Below are 22,578 nucleotides of genomic sequence, written 5' to 3'. Positions count from 1 at the left end.
AACTCAGCCTTATATAGGTTGTTGAATTTAATAGGTTCCACTCCTCAAAAAGACTTAGTTAGATGCAGACTATCAGAGGAATAAAACTAGCACATTCAAAGTAATTACAAATTCAATAGAGACATGTTTGGCATCAAGCTGAATAGACAAGCTGTGACTGCAAAGTAGATTAAAATTCTTCTTCTTTTTTCTGAAATCTGCCAGAATTGTTATGACTTTACAGAAAATGACCCAAGGCACTTTCTGCAATCCATGACATTAAACTTAGCTAATAGAAGAATGATTGGGAATAATAACTACAATTGAGATATTAACCTGGAGCCTATCCTCCAGATGTGAAGTCAATTACATGCTGAATTGTTTTATTTACTATATAAGCTGCCTTGATCATTAGTTTTTATACATTTCTTGACCCTCAGGAGGTAATGTATGATTTGTTTTGTTCTTATTGGAATTCATCAAATGATAGTCATTATAGTTAGTGCTGTATGAGAGCAAGTTTGGCCTACTAGTTTTGGCACCAGGCTAGAAACCAAGAGACCATGAGTTTTAGTCCCACCTTAGTATGAGAGGTGGCTGGGTGACTTTGGGATTGGCTGGGTTCTTCAAACTTGGCTATGATCTGTGGACTTCAACTCCCAGAATTCCTCAGCCAGGCATGCTGGCTGGGCTACTTTCTCTCAACCAGCAATAGCAGGTTCAGATGATAAACTATCTCAGGGTATCAAACTGCCGGCCAGATGCATCATGCCAAAACCGCGTCCACACTATTACTGGCAATGGAAAAAAAGTCATGATACGTCACAACACGTCACGTGACGTTGCGAGATTGACACCCCTGAACTATCTGGTCAATTTCTGTCACAACCAACAACACTAAGTTGATCAAAAAAAAAAAAAAAAGATCCTGCACTTGCAGGAAAATGCTAAGAGGAAAGAGCGTTGTCTTACCTGAACGCTTTTTCTCAGCAGGATGGTGTAGACTCCACTGATTGGGTAATTTAATCCCACCTGCTCAGACTAAGACAAAAAAACTCTGCCACGCCTCCTTCTGGGTGTGACTTCCCAGTTTTTGTCGAGGCGAAGCTACCAGACGCAAGGCTCCAAACAAAAAAGGAAGACACAGGCCTAGACTAACACTAACAGGGTGGGTGTGGAGTCTACACCATCCTGCTGAGAAAAAGCGTTCAGGTAAGACAACGCTCTTTTCTCCATCAGGATGGATGTAGACTCCACTGATTGGGACATACCAAAGCTGCTCATGTCCCTATAGGGAGGGAGTCTAGGCTTGTGACCCCTGAGAACCCACTATTTGCTGTAGGACTCTCCTACCGAAAGCAGCCTCAGCTGCTGCAAATTGATCTATCCTATAATGTTTTATGAATGAGGAAGGAGAGGACCATGTCGCAGCCCTGCAAATCTCCTCGAGTGATGCCTGGGTAGACCAAGCTGCTGAGACAGCAGCACTACGTGTAGAGTGAGCAGTAATATGTGAAGGTACCGGAAGGGACTGGGAAATATAAGCCCTGGAAATACACATCCTTATCCACCGCCCAATGGTGGAAGAAGAGACCTTCCGACCCATAGTTGAGGGTTGAAAGGACACGAATAATGCCTCGGACTTCCTGAAGGTCGAGGTTCGTTTAATGTAATGGCGCAGAGCCCTGCGCACATCCAACATATGCCACCGTCTCTCCAGATGATGGGAAGGGTTAGGACAGAAGTTAGGAAGGACTAGTTCCTGCGAGCGGTGAAACCCTGTATTGATCTTTGGAACAAATGCAGGATCCAACCTGAGGACCACTCTATCCTCATGGAACATGCACAAGTCCTCCCTGACCGACAGGGCCGCCAATTCTGAAATCCTCCTGGCCGACGTGATGGCCACTAGGAAGGCTACCTTCAATGTAAGGAAGTGAAGGGAGCAAACTTTCAGAGGTTCAAATGGAGAGGACGTTAAAGCCTGTAACACCTTAGAGAGGTCCCAGGATGGATAACGATGAACCGTGGGGGGCCCTACATTGGCCGCACCCTTGAGAAAGGCACTGACTGCTGGGTGTTGGGACAGGGAAACCTGGTTGTCACAGGTGAGAACTGTCGACAAGGCTGCTATCTGCCTACGTATGGTGCTGGTTGACAGACCTCTAGTTAACCCCTCAAGTAAGTAATCTAATATGTCTGGGATGGAGACAGCAAGCGGTGAAAGCCGCTTTTTGGTACACCAAGAGCAAAAACTTCTCCAAGTGGCGTCATAGATTCTGTTGGTCGAGGGACGCCTCGAGGCCTGGATGACGGAAATAACCCCAGAGGAGAAAGACTGTTTGGTCAGACTCTCCCGCTCAAGTGCCAAGCGGCTAATTGGAGCCACTGTGGATCCGGATGTTGGAGGTTCCCCTGGCTGAGAGCTACTCGGTCCGGGGGAATCTTCCATGGAGGTGAAATTGACAGGTCCACCAGGTCGGCAAACCACGGGCGTCTTGGCCAAAATGGAGCCACTAAGATTAGCTCTGCCTGTTCCTGGATGAGCTTGCGAATGGTCACTTGTATTAGTGGAAGAGGAGGGAATGCATAAAGTACGCCCTCCGGCCATCTGCTCTGGAGGGCGTCCGTTCCCTCCGCCCCCCTCGCCGGAAACCTGGTAAAAAATCTGGGGAGCTGTGCATTGATCGGAGAGGCAAAGAGATCTAGAATGGGCTGTCTGAACCTGCGTGATATTTCCTGGAATAGGATTGAGTCTAGCTTCCACTCTGAGTGATCCACTGTGACCCTGCTCAGGGAGTCTGCCTGTTGATTCGCCTCCCCCGATATGTGCTCTGCCCTGATGGACCTCAGGTTGGACTCTGCCCACAGCCCTATGGCCTGTGCTTCCTGCATGAGTGCCCAAGAGTGGGTGCCCCCTTGTTTGTTTACGTGAGCTTTGGCCGCAATGTTGTCTGTCAGGATTAATACGTGTTTCCCTGATACCAGGGGGGAGAATCTTTGGAGAGCCAGGTGGATGGCCCTGAGCTCCAGCCAATTTATATTGTGAGCCAGGTCTGAACTGGACCACTGACCCTGGGCTAAGTGGTTCAGAATATGACCGCCCCAACCGAACAGACTGGCGTTTGTGGTGAGGGTGATCCTGGTGGGTTCCTTGAACAGAGTGCCCTTGGACAAGGCGGACGAGGTCCACCATAGGAGGGAGGACAGAGTGTGATGGGGAACCCTGACCTTCCTGTTGGAGGCGCTGATGTTGCGTTTCTGAAAAGGAAGAAGGAACCACTGGAGGTTCCTGGAGTGCAGTCTGGCCCAAGGAACGATGCCCAGGCAAGAGACCATCTTCCCCAGGAGTTGGGATAATTGTACCAGGGGTACTCTTTTTTCCCCTCGGATCTGCAGTGTCAGCTTCTGGATGCTGACTTGTCGCTCCTGGGAGAGATATACCTTGCATAGGCTGGAATCTATCAGAGCTCCTAGATGGAGCAGACGTCTTGTGGGTGTGATGTGACTCTTTTTGAAATTCACGGAGAACCCGTGATCCTGAAGTGTTTGAATAGTGATTGCCAGGTCCGACTGCCCTGATTGGAAAGATTTGGACTGTATCAGTATGTCGTCCAGGTAGCACTGTACCCGTATGGGTATCATCCTTAGATGAGCCGCCAGCACGGCCGAGATTTTTGTGAAGACCCTCGGGGCCGAGGATAGGCCGAAGGGAAGAGCCCGGTACTGGTAGTGTTTGTGTGCGTAACAGAACCGCAGGAACCTGCGGTGTTCCTGGATGATCGGAATGTGTAAGTAAGCCTCTGTCAGGTCGATGGAGGAAAGGAAATCCCCCTTCCTGATACTTGCCAAGATGGACTTTAGGGTCTGCATCTTGAACCTCCTGTAAATGAGGAAGTAATTTAGACCCTTTAGGTCCAGTATCGCCCTCCAACCGCCTGAGGCTTTGGGAACTACAAACAGGATGGAGTAGAACCCTTCCCCGATCTGTTCCTGAGGAACCCTTTCTATGGCTCTGATCTCTAATAAATGAGCGATGGCTGTTGTGATTAGTTGTGTTTTTGATGTATTGTTTGAAACCGGGCACTGTATAAAACGATCTGGGGGAGAAGATCGAAACTCTAGGGAGAGACCCTGTCTTATGGTCTCTCTGACCCAGGCGTCTGTGGTTGTGTTTTCCCAAACGTCGTAAAACAGTGCCAGTCGACCCCCAATGGGGTAGTCCTCCTTGGCGTCACTTGGACCGCCTGTAAGGACGACTGCCTGATCCCCTGAAGGGACGCTTGGTCTGGAACTGACCCCTGGCTGCACTACTCTGGCGGTCCTGTTGCCGATCCTGTCTGAAAGAATAGGATCGCGAGCCTCTGGGCCAATCCCAGGACTGCCCTGCCCGAAAGGGCTGTCTCCAATCCCAGGAACCGCTGGGACGGAATGGCCTACGGAAGTCCTGTTGGAGCCGTCTATCTGGTTTTTTAGAGGGATGGGCCAGCGCCTTGCGCTTGTCCTTGCCCTCAATGATATGAGGCTCTAGGACCGGACCAAAAAGGTGGGTGCCACTGTACCTAGATGTTGCTAAGCGCCACTTTGCCTTTAAATCCGTGCGCCATTGCTTCAACCAGAGCAGCCTACGTGATGCCACTGAGGCTGCAATGGATCTGGCTGAACATCTAGCCGAGTGTAAGGATGCATCCGCAATGTATTCGGATGCTGCCACTATTTTCCCTATTGTTTGGTGCGCTCTGACCTGATCCGGCGGAATGAGCGTCTGGAGTTCCTGCAACCACATAATTGCCGAGCGTGCAAAGAAGGAGGATGAGGTTGCCGCCCTTATGGCCCAAGCCGAAGATTGGTGAGCTCTACGAAAAGAGAACTCGAACTTTTTGTCCTCTGCCTTCAAGAATTCAGCCATGTCCCCCGGGACGGCGGTATTGGAGAACAGAGAGGTCAGCGGAGCGTCTACAGATGGGACTTCTAGAAGAGAAGCGAAAGAAGAAGAGACATTGTAAAGTTTCTTGTCTAAACTGCTCTGTGAAGGAGTGGTAGCAAGGGATGCCCACTGCTTTTCCACCGTAGACCTGAAGACTAGTGGGCATGGAATCTGCGGTTCCTCCTTGACCTTTTCCGCAAACAGAGGGTTGGCTTCCCGGTTGGATGAGGAAGAAGGAGTCTCCTCCTGGGCTGAGGTAAGTTTTACCGTGTCAATAGCCCTTACGAGGAGTGACCGAAAAATGGCCGGATCGAAAAGCCCGGAAGAGGTCACCTGTTCAGGAGCTGGATCCTCCTCCTCAGACAAGGGAGTGTCTGCAACTCCCAGTTCCACTGATCCCTCCTCCCCTAATTGTGAGGATGTCTCCGAAACAGCAGAGCTAGGTCTAGTATCACGCTCCACCAGAGGTGGGGGAATAGATGCGGGAGGAGTAGGATGGGACTGCACCTGGCTACTCTCAGTTGATGACATAAACTGCCTGAATGCTTGGTGCATGAAGGCCTGGAATTGAGCCTGGGACCACATTTCCCCTTGGTCCCTGGAACTGACCCCAACCTCCGTTGAGGCACACCTGGTCTCAGGTGGTTGGTGTGCTGATGAAGGAGAGGAGCGAGGAGGACCTACCTGCTCGGTTTCCCCCCGAGGAGACCAAGGTCTTGGGGCATCCTGAGATGATTCAAATTGAGGTTCTGTCAAAGGAGTATCCAGTGGGGCGGGGGAAACCGTTTCAGTCCCACTGGATCTGAGCCTTTGTGCCTTGGAGAATTCTCTCTCCAATGCTAAGTGTCTCCTTGTGGCCTCTCGCCCGGCTGATTTGGAAGTATCTTTGGAAGACAGATGTTTGGTTTTAGCTTTTTTCTTCCCCCCCATGTCCAATTCTTCAGATCTGCGCTTTGCTTGAGCGGGGGGGACACTAGATTGAGAAGCCTGGGGCGAGGAGCTGTCTGCCATTGCTGTCTAGGTATTCCTGGACAGTAGTACCTAGAAATGGGGGGAGGAACCCAACACGCAGATCACAGTCAGAGATGGAAAACCGATCCTCGCTCTGAACAGAAGGCAATGGCAAGAACAGCCAGACAGTGTTCTAATGCTGCCTGTACAGGCCTTGTGACAAAAGGTCACGGGCTAAACTGAGAAACAGGTGGACAATAAAGGAATCTCTTCGCTCTTCTCTTCTAGGCCTTAGGACCAGTTAATAACACCTTGGTCTGCTCAAATGCAGCCAAGGCCCACACCTGAAGTAGCCCCCTCAAGTTTGACCACAACTCCTGTGGATACAAAAATATCTTCCCCCCTGAACAGGTCTGCTCACAGACCAAGTGACACAGGCAACAACTATGCGTCTGCAATAATGCAGGAATAACTGCCAATGATTATGCAAAAATTTCAATTAGGCCTCCAAAATGGCGTCCGCCACGTGGGACCTCTAGAAGCAGCCGCGCTAGACCATGCGGTCAAAATGGCGGCCGCCAGGCCTTAAGGCCTGGAGAAGCAAAACCCTGTCGTATTTTAAACAGGAGAATCAATTACACAGCAGGGGAATACAAGGCTGATTTGGGATTCCTCCCCCAGTCCCCAAGCACTTGCGATTAGTAGCGCAGCCCCTGCTGCGATCCAGATAAAACTGCAGTCAGGAATTCTCCCTCAAGGCCTCGAGGCAAGTAAATCACTCAGGAGGTCTCCGAGTTGAAAAGCCGACCTCCGCTATCCAGCTGAATTGGCGGAATCGCAAAGAGGCTACAGATCGTCGGAACGGGAGCTCCCTAACGAATGAAGCCTGCAGCCTCCTTTTCAAAGCCCAAAGGGCTGCAGGGGAGGGAGGACAGAGTCCCTATCCCCCCCAACGCAATCCTCTTAATTTGGAAGTGAAGCCGAATTAATCTAATTGTTAATCAATTTGAATTTAAAGTATCCAATTTTAATTTGAATAGCCTAAAAGAAAAAAGGAAAGAATCAAACTTAGCTAGGAGCCTTCTGAAAAGCGTCTTGCTGAGCACGAGACTAAGACAAAAACTGGGAAGTCACACCCAGAAGGAGGCGTGGCAGAGTTTTTTTGTCTTAGTCTGAGCAGGTGGGATTAAATTACCCAATCAGTGGAGTCTACATCCATCCTGATGGAGAAAGGAAGATTTTCTGCTGTTCAAACCTCTACACTGGGTATTGAACCCATAAGCCATTGTGTTTTATAGACCTATCATGACCTTGGTAGTCAAGGTAAACTGGAAGAGAGATATATGGACATGTGGACCAGATTTTACTTACCCATGGCAGTGACTTCTTGATTTATCAAAATCCACAAGCAAGGAGGAGCAAGTCTGCCAAATTCTTTGCTGCCATTAGCAAAGCCCCTGGCAACTATGGGCTTCAGGTATAAAGGTTTTACTGCATCAACCTTGAGTGGGCAGAACTGATCACAACAGCCAAGAAAAAGATCCTCCTAATTGCACTAGTAATCTCTTTAGTAGCAATATATGCAAGTGAGCCCGACAACCATTTGCTTCATTTCAAAACCAAATTAACTTTTGAAAAGTGCATGGCTATATGAATTTTTAAGAGGGGAAGCACTAGAAATTCTATCCTTAGCATTCATTCAGCCGTGCAAGCATTGCCAAATGATTTGTTTGCAGATCATCTCAAGAGCTACATTTGCCAAGGGCAAAAGTTAATAAATGTAAACATCTTCATGAATTAGCCATGTAGAAAGAGAACTACTTATAAAAAAATAGGCATCATTTGAACCAATTTCCTTCATTGTTACTGGTTTTAAAGCAAGCTTCTTAATATACTATTAAAATAGTATTTCATTAATGGATCAATTTGGTTCGTTATTGCTGCATTCCCCTGATATTTCATGGCTTTTTATTTGAAAACTAAAATGAAATATTAGAACTAATTACCATTAAGTAAATGAACGGTAAGAGAGGATGCAATTTAGTATCAGCAACTGCCTCCTTTCTGAATTTCACAAAACATATTTCTCTTCATCTTTTAGTATTACTAAAACCTATTTTATAAAAAAAATATAAAACCTATTAGACAGACAGACAGACAGATAGATAGATAGATTTGTGCATACATAAAAGACTGCTATTTCATTTAATTGACAATAGATTCAAAAATGCTTGCTGGTTATGTAAGCCTTTATCTTTTACTTGTTTCCCCAATTTCAAGAGCGCATATAACCAATCTACAGCCTTCTTACCATTTGAATATTTGTGACTAATCCATGTTAGTCTGTGCTTATGTCCCACTGACACTTTAATAACAACAACAATTTAAATTTGGAATCTCATTTTTAATAATATTAAATGCCTTGCTTAGATCAGACCACAAAGCATAATTGTAAAAGTAATTCTTTAAAATTCCTACCCTGCCAAAAGAAGGTAACTCACTAGAGTGTTGGCTTGCAGGATTTATGTTTTTTAATACAGAGTTACTAAAATATTTCAATTCCAAACACAGATTATTTTATCAAATTAAAAAAAGAGAACTAATCTGTAATACTTTGTTTTGATCCTTGGAAACTCAATCTCAGTCCCATGCACCCTTAAATGTATCATGTAGACAGATTCTTGAGAATGATGGACATTAAAATCAAACAGATTTGGAGAGACCCAACTTTGGGAAGGCTGTTTAAAGGACAGTCATAAATTTAGCAGGCAGCAGCAGCAGCAATATATTCTATAGTAGGAAACAGAAGCCAATATTTCTACCAACCTTTGACTGAATACATCCTGTGCATGCCAATCTTTCACAGGAACATGGAAACATTTTTCAGGAATGAAAAGGCCTTCAGTTCATCAAAAGCTCATCATTTTAATGTAACAGTTACGAACTCAAAACACTGGAATTAAATTTATAAATAGCAAATAAAAAACTTGGCTCCTGATCCAGTACTCCTGTATTACCAGCAAAGATAGGCAGAGAGGAAACTATGTTTACTATGTCCTTCTGAGCCTAGAAGTCCTTGCACCCCTTAAAGTTACAACTACAAGCTAAGGTTGCTGTGGAATAGCACAGTAGCTCGTGTGAGAAATTGTAGAGTATTTATAGCTCTGAGCAGGAATATAGCATGGGAAGATCAGCTATTCCCATTGCTTCTGAAAATGCCACTCACTTGTTACTCAAAAAAAAAAAAAACAAATCGAATGCATCTTCCAAGGCTTCTTGGAGTTTGAACATGATAAAGATTAACGATATTTATACCAAGTGATTTAATTATACATAATTGCTATTGACTTTAACAAAGCACGGTTTACCTGAGCTTTGCTATTGAAATGTAATATCTGAAATTGAAGGAAACATATTAGCTGCATATTTTATAGAAACATTTACATTTGTGCTCTATTTACAGATGCAAGACAATCATAACATTAATTGTAATATGACTAATACTTTCCACACTAGTTATAGATAACAGTGTGTCAGTCTTTCCATATTTTTTAACACTTTATTATGGCTTTTGTTCTAATTTTCCAAATAATTTTCCTTATTCCTCTTAAACCAGGAGTGTCAAACTGCTGGCCCACGGGCCGGATACGTCATGTCAAAACCATGCCCACCTTATTGCTGGCAATGGAAAAAAAGTCACAATACGTCACAACACGTCATGTGACATTGCGAGTTTTGACACCCCTGCCTTAAACATTGTTTTAACATGGTTTCATATGAATTATTTTTTAAAAAAATAGAATTGCTATAAGCATTTCAAATATTTATAAAATATATTAACATTTGCATTTGTAACATTTAAGTTTTGTATAAAAATGAAGTAAAATTCCTATGAAAGTCAATTATGATTTTTTTTTAAAAAAAAAATCCCATATGCTTGGATTTATGCTTACTTTAGCAGTACAGTTAAATTACTATTTTAACTCCTGAATAATATCTAGTTATCGTTTCCCACTAACGAAACAGTTTTCATCAGACAAATAAAAGTATATTCCCCCCATGTTTTTAAAATCGGCTCAAATCAATTCATCAGTCCTTGCAGAATGAAATCCTCTTTATTGAAGGTTATGGACCATATTTTACTCCACTGATCTGGTGTGGGTAGACTTTTTTGACTTTTTGAGAGAGAGAAAATGACTGGCTCAAAGTCACTCAGCTGGCTTCCAGGCCTAAGAGAGGAGTAGGACCTGACTCTCTCCACTCCGTCTCCTAGTCCAGACTGGCTGCAATCCTATGAACCCAGAGGAGAGTACAGTCAGCTAAACTTCAAATCATATTTTAATTAATTCTGAGGAGGTCCATTGTAACTTTGAAAGGTTGCTAAGCGACCAGTCATTAAGCAAGGATTCCCTGTATGTCTCTTTCAATATTTCAGTCAGATAATCATCAGAAACATTACATCTTTACCGTGCATAACAATTGTCCATTTAAATACAAATCCCTACGATAAATACATACTTGACATTATTTTAATTGTTCTTTGGAATATCTTGATAAAATATGCATTCTAACAAAATGGATTAGGTTTGTCTCTGTGAAAAATATTGTAGCGAGAGTTGCTGTGAGGCAAAGTGCTCCAACTGTGACATGAATTAATCTGGCCATCCACCCTTTATCACAGCACAGAAACACCTACAAAGAAAAGAAACTGAAATTACTATGACAAAGAAAGCAAACCTAACTTACCACCAAGTTAATGTTTTGATTCAAAGGTAAAAGAAAGATAATATCACCTGCAGACTATAACCTGTTTCTTAATCATTAGCTTGCAAATTTGCCCTGCCCTAGATAGTTCAGATATCACTTAAAAGTAACGTCAGATCCAAAGGCATTCAGAACTCTAGCAGAATAGAAGGTGCTAGAAAAACTGCAGCTTTGTTCAAAACTTTAAATCATTTTAAGAATAAAGGTAATTGATCTCCTATTGGCATTATTTCTGAATCTTTTATGGACTAAAAACCATGAACCATGTACCATTCATAGGTAAATGTAGATACACTACATGGAAATGGACACCACATTCATTCAGATTTATTTGCAAGTATTATCTATGTATATAGGATTGACTTAGACTTCTAAGGTCTCCATAGACCATTAAAGTGACTGCTCCTCTGTTGAAAGTTGTTCAAGACACCATCTGGGTCTCCTGAGCATGTGTGGGCATCCAGAGAAGGTACTTTTCTCTCTAGAAAAGGGTCTTTAAGTTGACAAATTCAGAGGATGCAGGTATTTTGACACGGTGGATTAAAGGGGCACTTCACAAAGTGACTCTCCAAACGGTAGAATGAAGCGCTAGTTTAGTCAACTGCTTTGTCCAAATGAAACAAAGTGGAAGAAAAAAAATATCACCTACCTCTGAAACCTTAGTGCTCATTCCACTGATGAGAAAAACAACAACCAGGAATCGTGAAATAAGAAGGCCCTTCAAAGGTCTGTGAGGGCTGCATCCAAAGTACCTATAGATGTAGTGGATGCTGTGTAAAATTCGGATCCCCATGCTGAAGCAGTTGGCAAGGATAAATCCTATGCTCCCTAGCCAAGAGGTCAAGAAATAGGACATGCACAAAAATGCAAAGGACAAAGCCAGCATGATAAAGTTATACCTAAAAAACAAAAATGAAATAAGTAAAAACATTTTACACATTTCAGCATCTTAGCAATTTATGGTCTTAGAGATGGAATTGTTTTTAGGCTACTTTAAGTAAACTTCTAACATATGCAGATCTCATTGACTAGGAACCTTAAAAAAATCAGCAAGTCACTTTTGAAATATCTTGTAATGTAAATATAGTAGTAGGTGAGTCCCAATTCTTTTCCTTGAGACCAACTCGGGAAGTAAATTAAACCATGTAATTTTACTCAAGTGTTGAATTTGTGTTTGGCTCATTTTCTGTATGTCAGACTTTTGTAAATTGACCTTTAGTTCAATCCTATTCCAGACAATTTATTAATCTAATCTGACAGCAGCAATATTCCAGATATAGCTAGACAAGAAAATTGTTTTATAATTTTCTCCCATCTATCACCACTTCCCAAAAACTTAAAGAACACTTTTCCTATTGACTATTGTGGAAAAATACATTTTAGATGATTATTTCATAATGAAGGAGACACAGATTAGATTCACCTTATAAACAGGTGTGACGTACAATATATGCACTGCTTTGAATATTGAGAAAATGTTTTATTGTAAGTGCAAATCTCACAAAGACACAATACTAAATGATGGGCTTTTTAAACTTTTTTTCTTCCCTCTTTTCTATCTTTTATTGCAGCCTCAAAAAGATTAGAAACTTTCAAATGTTTTCAATTTAAGCATAGTTTATTATTACATTCAAAGTATAGCAAAGTGAGGTACATAGCTATGGCAGAGAAAACCAATTAACAATTGCAGCTGCTGATCCTGACTTAGTCCCTTATCTATTATTATAAAAATTAACATTAGTTTTGGACTTAGATATAATTATAAAACAAGAGGTTAAAAATGTCTGATCTCTTTAGATGTCTCGCTCTCTTTAAAGAGAGAATGTCTGTGTATGTCATACTAAATGACCTTAATAGGGACATTAAGGAGACAGGTAAAGGTATTTGTGAAGATAACTCAAATAAACAGGGGATTGTGGTCCGAGATGAAGAACTAGATTTTGACAGGGAGAAGTGTGAATCAGGTATTGCACATCAGTCATGCAAGAATAGAAAGGCTCCCAAAAAGAGAAGCTACCTTCTGGTAGGTGATTCAATTATAAGGGATGTAAATTTAGGAAAGGACACAGAGGCTTTGAAAGAGGTCAGGTGTCTTCCAGGTGCTACTGCCAGTAGGGACAAGAAGCGTATTTCTAAAATAATCAAGAATGGCAGCAAGGACTGTGATGTGGAGGCTATTGTACATCTTGGCACTAATGATCTGTCCCAAAAAGATGTACTCTCTGTGCAGAATGATTTCCAGAGCTTGGGGAAGGAACTTAGCAGAATAGGCTGTAGGCTTACTTTCTCAGAGGTTTTACCAGTGTATAAGGAGCAAAACGGAAAAGGCCAGCGCATAGCACAATTCAATATGTGGCTAAAGGAGTGGTGTAAAGGGGAAGGCTTTGGATATATTAGTCACGATGTCAGTAGCTGGTCCAATCAAAAGATGTACAAAAGAGATGGTTTGCATCCATCAAAAAAAGGGACTGAGTTACTCGGCTATAAATTCACAGATTTTCTGGAGGGAAATTTAAACTAAACAGCGGGGACAGGGAGTTAATTGATACGGAACAACCCTGTCCCCGGCAATTTAAAAACTATAGGGCTATCAGTGCATGTAGCATAGATGTGTGTGTGGACAAGAATACCAACCTTGCTACCAATCAAAATGAAGCCTCTAATAGCGAGTGCCACATAAAGTGCACTAACCAAATAGGTGGTAAGACAATAGGGGAACTCAGGCACCACACAGGTTATGTAGAAAGGAAACACAGGGCCACCCACAAAGGACTCAAATGTTTATACACCAATGCACAGAGTATGAACAGCAAACAGGGTGAACTAGAAATTCAGGTTAATGAGGGCAGATACGATATTGTTGCCATTACGGAAACATGGTGGGATGAAACTCACACATGGAACACACAGCTAGAGGGATTTAAATTATTTAAAAGAAACAGACCAAATAAAAGAGGAGGTGGAGTTGCTCTCTATATAAGAAATAACTACATCTCCACAGAAATAGAGTACAACAATGATAAAAACTGTCTTGAATGCATTTGGGTCAATATAAAAGGGGGGGGGGAAATGACATTGCCATAGGTGTATACTACAGACCACCCAACCAAACAGAGGAAATAGATGAACTTTTTGCTAGTCAGCTAACTAAGGTATGTAGGAAGCACATCACAATAGTAATGGGGGACTTTAACTACCCTGACATCAACTGGGAGACAAACTCTGCACCAAGTGGAAGATCAAACAGGTTCCTGGCAAACCTAGCAGACAACTTTGTCTCCCAAAAAGTAGAGAAGGGAACTAGGGGATTAGCCATTTTGGATCTAATTCTCACTAACAGAGATGAAATGATAGAAGGTGTTGAAGCCATAGGAACCCTGGGAAGAAGTGATCATGCAATATTAGAATTCAACATTATAGAAGCACAAGCAATAGAACACAGTCAAACTAGAGTCTTGGACTTCAAGAGAGCTAATTTCAATAAACTTAGAGAGGGCTTGGAAAGGATTCCATGGATGAGAATCCTCAAGGGGAAAACAACTCAAGAAGCTTGGGAAATTTTGAAAAGTTAGATAATAAAAGCCCAATCCAGCACAATACCAACAAAGAGGAAAACAACAGCTCTCAAAAGAAACCAGCATGGCTGCATAAAGAACTCTCTGATAAATTGAAAGATAAAAAGGACAAGTATAGAAAGTGGAAAGAGGGACATAACTAAGTCAGAATATCAACAAATAGCCCGAGCCTGAAAAGATGAAGTGAGGAAAGCTAAGGCTCAAAATGAACTAAGGCTTGTGGACAAAGTCAAAAATAACAAAAAAGCTTCTTTCAACATGTAAAAAACAAGAAAAAAGTGAAGGAAATGATTGTTCCATTAGTGGGTGGAAGTGGCAAGAAGGTGACAAGCAACAGGGAGAAAGTAGAACTATTTAACTCATTTTTTGCATCTGTCTTTACACAAAGGGAAAAAACAGACCAACCTATCAAAAATAGTGCCATAATAAACAAAACAGAAACACAAGTTAAGATAGGCAAGAAAATGGTTGGGAAGCACCTGTCCAGCCTAGATGAGTTCAAATCGCCAGGACCAGATGGATTACACCCCAGAGTTCTCAAGGAACTGGCAGATGTGATATTGGAGCCACTGAACTATATTTTTCAAAGATCCTGGAACACAGGGGAACTACCAGAGGACTGGAAAAGAGATGATGTAGTTCCCATCCTCAAAAAAGGAAAAAAAATGGATCCAGGAAATTACAGACCTATCAGCCTGACCTCAATACCTGGGAAGATCCTGGAAAAGATAATCAAACAACGAATCAACGAACACCTAGAGGCAAACAAAGTCATTACTAAAAGCCAACATGGGTTTGTCAAAAATAGATCATGCCAGACAAATCTTATTGCATTCTTTGACCAAGTGACAAAAATAGTGGATCAGAGGAATGCTGTGGACATAATTTACTTGGACTTCAGTAAGGCATTTGATAAAGTAGATCACAACCTACTACTTGACAAGATAGAAAAAGGTGGGGTAGACAGAACCACCACCAGATGGATCCGTAGCTGGCTGACCGGCCGGACTCAGCGAGTGGTCCTCAATGGAACTGCATCTATATGGAGGGAAGTGTGTAGTGGGGTGCCCCAGGGCTCTGTTCTGGGCCCAGTACTCTTCAACATCTTCATCAACGATTTGGAGGAAGGGATAGATGGGGAACTCATCAAATTTGCAGACGACACCAAGCTGGCAGGAATAGCCAACACTCAAGAAGACAGGCTTCAGATACAGAAGGATCTGGACAGACTTGAACACTGGGCACTAACTAACAAAATGAAATTCAATGGTGAAAAAAGCAAGGTCCTACATTTAGGCAAGAAAAACCAAATGCACAAGTACAGCATAAGTGGCACCATGCTCAATAGTAGTAACTGTGAGAGGGACCTCGGAGTCCTAGTAGACAATCACCTAAATATGAGCCAGCAGTGTGCTGCAGCTGCCAAAAAGGCCAACACAGTGCTAGGCTGCATTAACAGAGGATAGAATCAAGATCACGTGAAGTATTAATACCACTCTTCAATGCCTTGGTAAGGCCACACTTGGAATACTGCATCCAGTTTTGGTCACCACGATGTAAAAAAGATGTTGAGACTCTAGAAAGAGTACAGAGAAGAGCAACAACGATGATTAGGGGACTGGAGGCTAAAACATATAAGGAACGGTTGCGAGAATTGGGTATGTCTAGTTTAACGAAGAGAAGGACAAGGGGGGACATGATAGCAGTATTCCAATATCTCCGGGGCTGCCATAAAGAAGAGGAAATTAAGCTATTTTCCAAAGCACCTGAAAGCAGGACAAGAAGCAACGGGTGGAAACTAATCAAGGAGAGAAGCAACCTAGAACTAAGGAGAAACTTCCTGACAGTGAGAACAATTAATCAGTGGAACAGCTTGCCTCCAGAAGCAGTAAATGCTCCAAAACTGGAAGTTTTTAAGAAGAGACTGGACAGCCATTTGTCCGAAATGGTGTAGGGTTTCCTGCCAGAGCAGGGAGTTGGACTAGATGACCTCCAAGGTCCCTTCCAACTTTACTACTACTACTATTATTATTATTATTATTATTATTATTATTATTATTATTATTATTATTATTAATTATTATATAAACAGTAGTTTTGCATTATGTCGAAACCAGATGATATAAAATGAGATGGATATAAGGATGGTATAAATAACAATACATAAGCAATCATTATAAGTTTTATTAAGGTTTTTTTATTTTTTAAAAAATAAAGGCTCTACTTCTTTAATGAAAAGCTGATAAAAACTGAACTGAAAAGCAGATAATCTAAAGGCAGTGACAAATATGCATTGAATGGTAATTGTGTTTTTAAAGGATTGCCCGTCAATATTAATATTTCTGTTATGTGGATATGGGCTTATAAAAGTATTTATGTAAATTTAAAATGGAATATTTAATAACAGTACCATTTCGCTCTGCCCACACCTTTATGCATATAGAACTGTTTTGCTATGGAACACCACTGATCAAACCAAACTTAAATAGTATCTTAAATATCCTTTTAATATTTCAATGTCTCTGCTTTTCTCGCACTCCTATGTTGTCTAAGAAGTTCTTTAATGCACAAACTCTCATGCATGGGAAGTGGGAATTAATAACGAATTCATGAAAATGAGGATTAATTCAATATTATTCTGATCTTGAACTAGAATGCTGTAATGAATATCTTCAAGGTTTTTGCCTTTCACATTAGAGGATAGCTTTACTGGGAATTTACAATTAATCACATCTTACAACTCTGTGAAATGTATTTTACTTGATCAAAAGTCAATTTAAAACAACATTATGGGCACTGCACAGTGACAGGAATTTGCAGAGAAGCCTATATTATCATAAATATATAATTCAAAATGTTAAAATGTTTAATGTTTTAAGTGGGATACGATTTCTATAAAGTTAAATTTGACTGAAATATATGATACATATTCTTAGTCAATTTAACTTAGTCAAGTTAGCATATGTTGCATCAGAATTTTTCACTAGAGGAAAAACAGAATAGGTTCACTGAACAAGTATTACTCACTTATGAAGTTTAGAAGCACAATTTTATTTGCTTATGTACAAGATCTCCACAACATATAGTAGTGTCAGAGCTGAAATTAGTTCACAGCCATAACAGAAAGACCTAAGGCTGACCTTTATTATGAAGCTTACTCTCCTAAGGAGGTGCACTGTATTTTAAAGGCTAACCCTCACACCAAAACTTATAATTTCAGTAATAATTTTTTCTGTTTCTAGCAGAGTCTGTTGAGTGAGTATAAGCTTTAAAGATCAATATCGATAAAGATCAGCGCACCCAAGATCAAACAGAATGAGTTTGCTTATTCTGCAACAGTGACCAAGGGAAGCACTTTGTTTCATCACACCAGTGAATGGTGGAGGGGTAAGTATTAATGGCTATGCTTAGTTTTAAGACTTTGCACTTTATATATTTAATAAGACTATCAGTAAGTTCCTGATGCCATTTTACGAACTATTAATGTGGACTAGAATTTTATTCTATCCCTGTAAATTTACATAATTTACCACTCAAAATAATATGACTAAAAGCTGCTTAAAACAGATAAAAAAAACTGCTTAAGACAGATAAAAAAACTTCAGTGAGGAATCACTAAGAATATTTGAAAATCTGAATATTTTAGCTCTGTGGATTTAGGCAAATTAATCAGTTAGGTGTTCACTGGCTGCTAATAAAATGAGTCACATGTATATCTTCCTTGAAAAAGGAACATATGAACATGAATATAATGGACCATATCTAGAGGTAACCATATGTTTATTACCATATAAAAAATACTCAGTTAAATAGTGACTGGAAATGGCAGAAAAGCCTATCTATATACTATTAAAACTCTTTTTTCCTGTAACCTTTAACTGGGTGAAACAGTGCAGCATAGGGCAAAACGTTTTGAACCAAACAGAATAACTTACAGAATACACTCAAAATCTGAGACCTATGTCTCCCATGGAATTTTATAAAATGTTATAAAACATTTTATGACATAAAAATTACCATAAAACAGTTTATAATATAATAACAAAATTTCCTATGCTGATGTTTGACTGTGCTATACAGTTCAACATGGGTTATTTTCAAGACAGATATATCTGAATGTATCCCAATTTTTCAGTGAAGGCAGAACATAAGAAGTTCTGTTGAACCCAACAGAAAGACTGCTGGAGACAAAACAAGCATAAAGAAAGAAAGTGACCAGAAACGTAGAAGAAGCAGGGTGAATTTGCTGTAGTTTGCAGTTGGTAAGCCCCTTAGCAAGACCCAACAGGATCAAAATAGGAAGTTACAGGAAAAATGCTACTTTAGGTTTTCTAAAGTTCCATGAAAACGTTATGGAGTTCCATGATAGAGAGGAAAGGGGGAAGGAAATCAATTGAATGCAGTTGGGGGCACCCATGGTAATTTTTCTAAGGTTTAGTGAAAAGGGCAAGGTGGGTCAACTAACTTTCAGAAGCAGGTACCACAGGTTAGCAATAGCAATAGCATTTAGATTCATATACCACTCCATAATGTTTTACAGCACTCTCCAATTTGTTTACAAATGTCAGCATTTACCCCAACAATCTGGCTCCACATTTTATTGATCTCAGAAAGGTGGAATGCTGAAGCAACCTTGAGTCAGTCAGGATTGAACTTCCGGCTATGGGTAGAGTCTAACCACTGTGCCACCCGGGCATATTCAGATTCAAAAAAAATAACTAAGATTCTATGGCCTGAACTCTGAAAGCCTTTGTTCACTGATTATTTTCTCTGCTCTACATAGAGCAGGCACATACAAATTAATTCAAAGCTTATAACTAGAATGTCCTCAACTCTTCTTTAAAAATAGGCCAGTATCAAAAACAGGAACCTTGGGGAGCAGTGATTATGCAATATTGGAATTCAACATTATGCAAGGACAAGCAATAGAATAAAGTCAAACTACAGTCTTGGACATTAAAAGAGCTAATTTCAATAAACTTAGAAAGAACTAGGGAAGGATTCCATGGATGAGAATCCTCAAGGAGAAAATAAGAAGCTTGGGAAACTTTGAAAAGTGAGATTATAAAAACCCGGTCTAGCATAATACCAGTGAAGAAAAAAAAGAATAGTTCTCAAAAGAAAGCAGCATGGCTGCATTAAATAACTCTCTAATGAATTGAAAGACAAAAAGAACAAATATAAAAAGTGGAGAGAGGGGCACATAACTAAGGCAGAATATCAGCAATTAACGCAAGCCTGCAAAGATGAAGTGAAGAAAGCTAAGATTCAAAATAAACTAAGGCTTGCAACACAAGTAAAAAATAACCAAAAAGAACTTCTTTCAACATTCAAAAAATAAAAAAAAAGTCAAGGCAATGATCGGTTCATTAATGGGAGAAAGTGGCAAAAAGGTGACAAGCAAAAGGAAGAAAGCAGAACTGCTTAATTCATTTTTTTGTATCTGTCTTTACACAAAAGGAAAAAACAGTCCAACCTATCAAAAACAATACCATAAAAATAGATTAGAAATACAAGTTAAAATGGGCAAGAAAATGATAAGCGAGCACCTAGATGAGTTCAAATCACCAAGATCAGACGGATAACATCCCAAGGTTATGAAGGAATTGACAGATGTGATCTCAGAACCACTGAACTATATCTTTCAAAGATTCTGGAGCACTGGGGAACTACCAGAGGACTGGAAAAGAGCTAATATAGTTCCCATCTTCAAAAAAGGAAAAAAATAGATCCAGGAAACTATAGATCAGTGTTTCTCAACCTTGACAATTTTAAGGCGTGTGGACTTCAACTCCCAGAATTCCACAGCCAGCATTGCTGGCTGTGGAATTCTGGGAGTTGAAGTCCACACGCCTTAAAATTGTCAAGGTTGAGAAACACTGCTATAGATCTATCAACCTGACCTCAATACTTGGGAAGATTCTGGAAAAGATAATCAAGCAATGAATCAGTGAACACCTAGAACCAAACAAAAGCCAACATGGGCTTGTAAACAACAGATCATGCCAGACAAATCTTATTACATTCTTTGACAAAGTGACAAAATTAGTTGACCAGATGAATGCTGTGAATATAATTTACTTGGACTTCAGTAAGGCATTTAATAAAGTAGACCACAACCGACTACTTGATAAGATAGAAAAATGTGGTTAGACAGCATCACCAACAGATGGATTCATAGCTGGTTGACCAACTGGACTCAACATATAGTCCTCAATCTACATGGAGGAAAGTATGCTGTGGGGAATCCCAAGGCTCTGTTTTAGGCCCAGTACTCTTCAACATCTTCATCAATGATTTGGATATGGAAATAGATGGGGAACTCATCAAATTTTCAGACAACACCAAACTGGCAGGAATAGCCAACACTCCAGAAGATAGACTTAAGATACAGAGGGATCTTGACAGATTTGAACATTGTGCGCTATCTAACAAAATGAAATTCAGTGGTGAAAAAAAGTAAATAACATTTAGGCAAGAAAAACCAAATGCACACGTACAGTATAGGTGGTACCTTGCTCAATAGTAATAACTGTGAGAGGGATCTTGGAGTCCCAGTAGACAATCACTTAAATATGAGCTAGTAATGTGCTGCAGCTGTCAAAAATGCCAACACAGTTCTAGGCTGCATTAACAGAGGGATAGAATCAAGATCATGTAAAGTGTTAATACCACTTTATAATGCCTTGGTAAGACCACACTTGGAATACTGCATCCAGTTTTAGTCGCCACGATGTAAAAAAGATGTTGAGACTCTAGAAAGAGTGCAGAGAAGAGCAACAAAGATGATTAGGGGACTGGAGGCTAAAACATTTAAAGAATGGTTGCTGGAACTGGTATGTCTAGTTTAATGAAAAGAAGGAGTAAAAGTTACATGATAGCAGGATTCCAATGTCTCAGGGGTTGCCACAAAAAAGAGGGAGTCAGGCTATTCTCCAAAGCGCCTGAAGGAAGAACAAGAAGCACTGAATGGAAACTAATCAAGGAGAGAAGCAACCTAGAACTAAGGAGAATTTTCCTAACAATTAGAACAATTAATCAGTGGAACAAATTACCTCCAGAAGCTGTGAATGCTCCAACATTGGAGGTTTTTAAGAAGAGATTGGACAACCATTTGTTTAAATGATATAGGGTTCCTTGCCTGAGCAGGGGGTTGGACTAGAAGACCTCCAAGGTCCCTTCCAACTCTATTATTCTATTCTGTTCTAAATATTGTTATACATAATGAGGATCAGTTAATATATTCTGTTGCTTTATGCTGTTGGCAAATAAATATGCAATAGGAACTGCACCAAGAAACAGGTTTTATTTATTAAGACCTCAAATAGGTGAGATTCTAACCAATTCAACAAACACCTCTCCCCAAATACAGCTTGGGACTCCATCCTACAGACCTGAAATTCAGTCCTTTGATATGGAGGTTGCCCTCGACTTACAACCATTCATTTAGTGACTCTTCAAAGTTACAACAGCAAAATTCAGACACTTGGCAACTAGCATGTATTTATGATAGTTGTAGTGTCCTGGTATCATGGGATCACCTTTTGCAACCTTCTGACAAGCAAAGTCAATGGGAAAGCCAGATTCACTTAACAACAACTATGTTACTGACTTAACAACCACAGTGATTCATTTAGCAATTGTGGCAAGAAAGGTGATAAAATGGGGTAAAACTCACTTAACTTGTCTTGCTTAGCAATGGAAATTTTGGGCTCAACTGTGGTTGTAAATTGAGGACTACTTTTATTAGACAACAATCTATTATAAATAATTCACAAATCATTATCCTTTTTGAGAATTGTACTCATGAATATCTCCTATGCCTAAGTGGTAGATCTAATAGAATGAATGGAAGAACAGAAGATTTATACACAGGATCATGTTCACCCTCAACCTCACAATATCCAGGTATGCAATTTCATTTACTGGGGACACCCCTAACTTGATTTTGAGATGCTTAGTGAAAATCATCCCTTCAGTTCCAATTGATTATACATCTAGATCAGCGGTGTCAAACTGCCGGCCCGCGGGCCAGATGCGTCATGCCGAAACCACGCCCATCCCATTGCCAGCAATGGAAAAAAAGTCGCGATATGTCGTCACACGTCATGTGATGTTGCGAGTTTGACACCCCTGATCTAGGTGAACTGTCAGGGATTAGGTGAGTTCTATACGTGAACTACTTATCTAGCAATCAGTAAACTTCCCAGTTAGATTAGATCTTTCATTTCATGAATAGTTCCTCATGTAAATGAATGCTTTTTTCTATCCACGGGAGAATATCTATCAAATTTAATAAGTTATCACTTATTCTGAGGTTCTACAAACTGGATTCTCTTCCTCATTCAAAATTACAGAGAATATAGAATTTAAAATTTACAT

General features: G+C 40.7%; 1 protein-coding gene across 1 annotated transcript in view; it reads right to left on the bottom strand.

The window, feature by feature from the left end:
• Positions 1–8,762: 8,762 nt before the first annotated feature.
• The window catches only part of RFT1 (RFT1 homolog), a 37,013-nt gene continuing 23,197 nt past the window's right edge, over positions 8,763–22,578 (bottom strand). The window contains exons 12-13 of the mRNA XM_039354647.1: positions 11,271–11,520; positions 8,763–10,549 (exon numbers count right to left, since the gene is read on the bottom strand). Of these exons, the coding sequence (XP_039210581.1) occupies positions 10,382–10,549; positions 11,271–11,520 (418 nt within the window). The 3' untranslated portion in view covers positions 8,763–10,381. The remainder of the gene's footprint in view (positions 10,550–11,270; positions 11,521–22,578) is intronic.

The sequence above is a fragment of the Crotalus tigris genome, unplaced genomic scaffold (assembly GCF_016545835.1).
Source record: "Crotalus tigris isolate CLP2741 ecotype Arizona unplaced genomic scaffold, ASM1654583v1 scf7180000018578.197295, whole genome shotgun sequence".
Classification (NCBI taxonomy): domain Eukaryota; kingdom Metazoa; phylum Chordata; class Lepidosauria; order Squamata; family Viperidae; genus Crotalus; species Crotalus tigris.
This window is presented reverse-complemented; position numbering and strand designations above follow the sequence as displayed.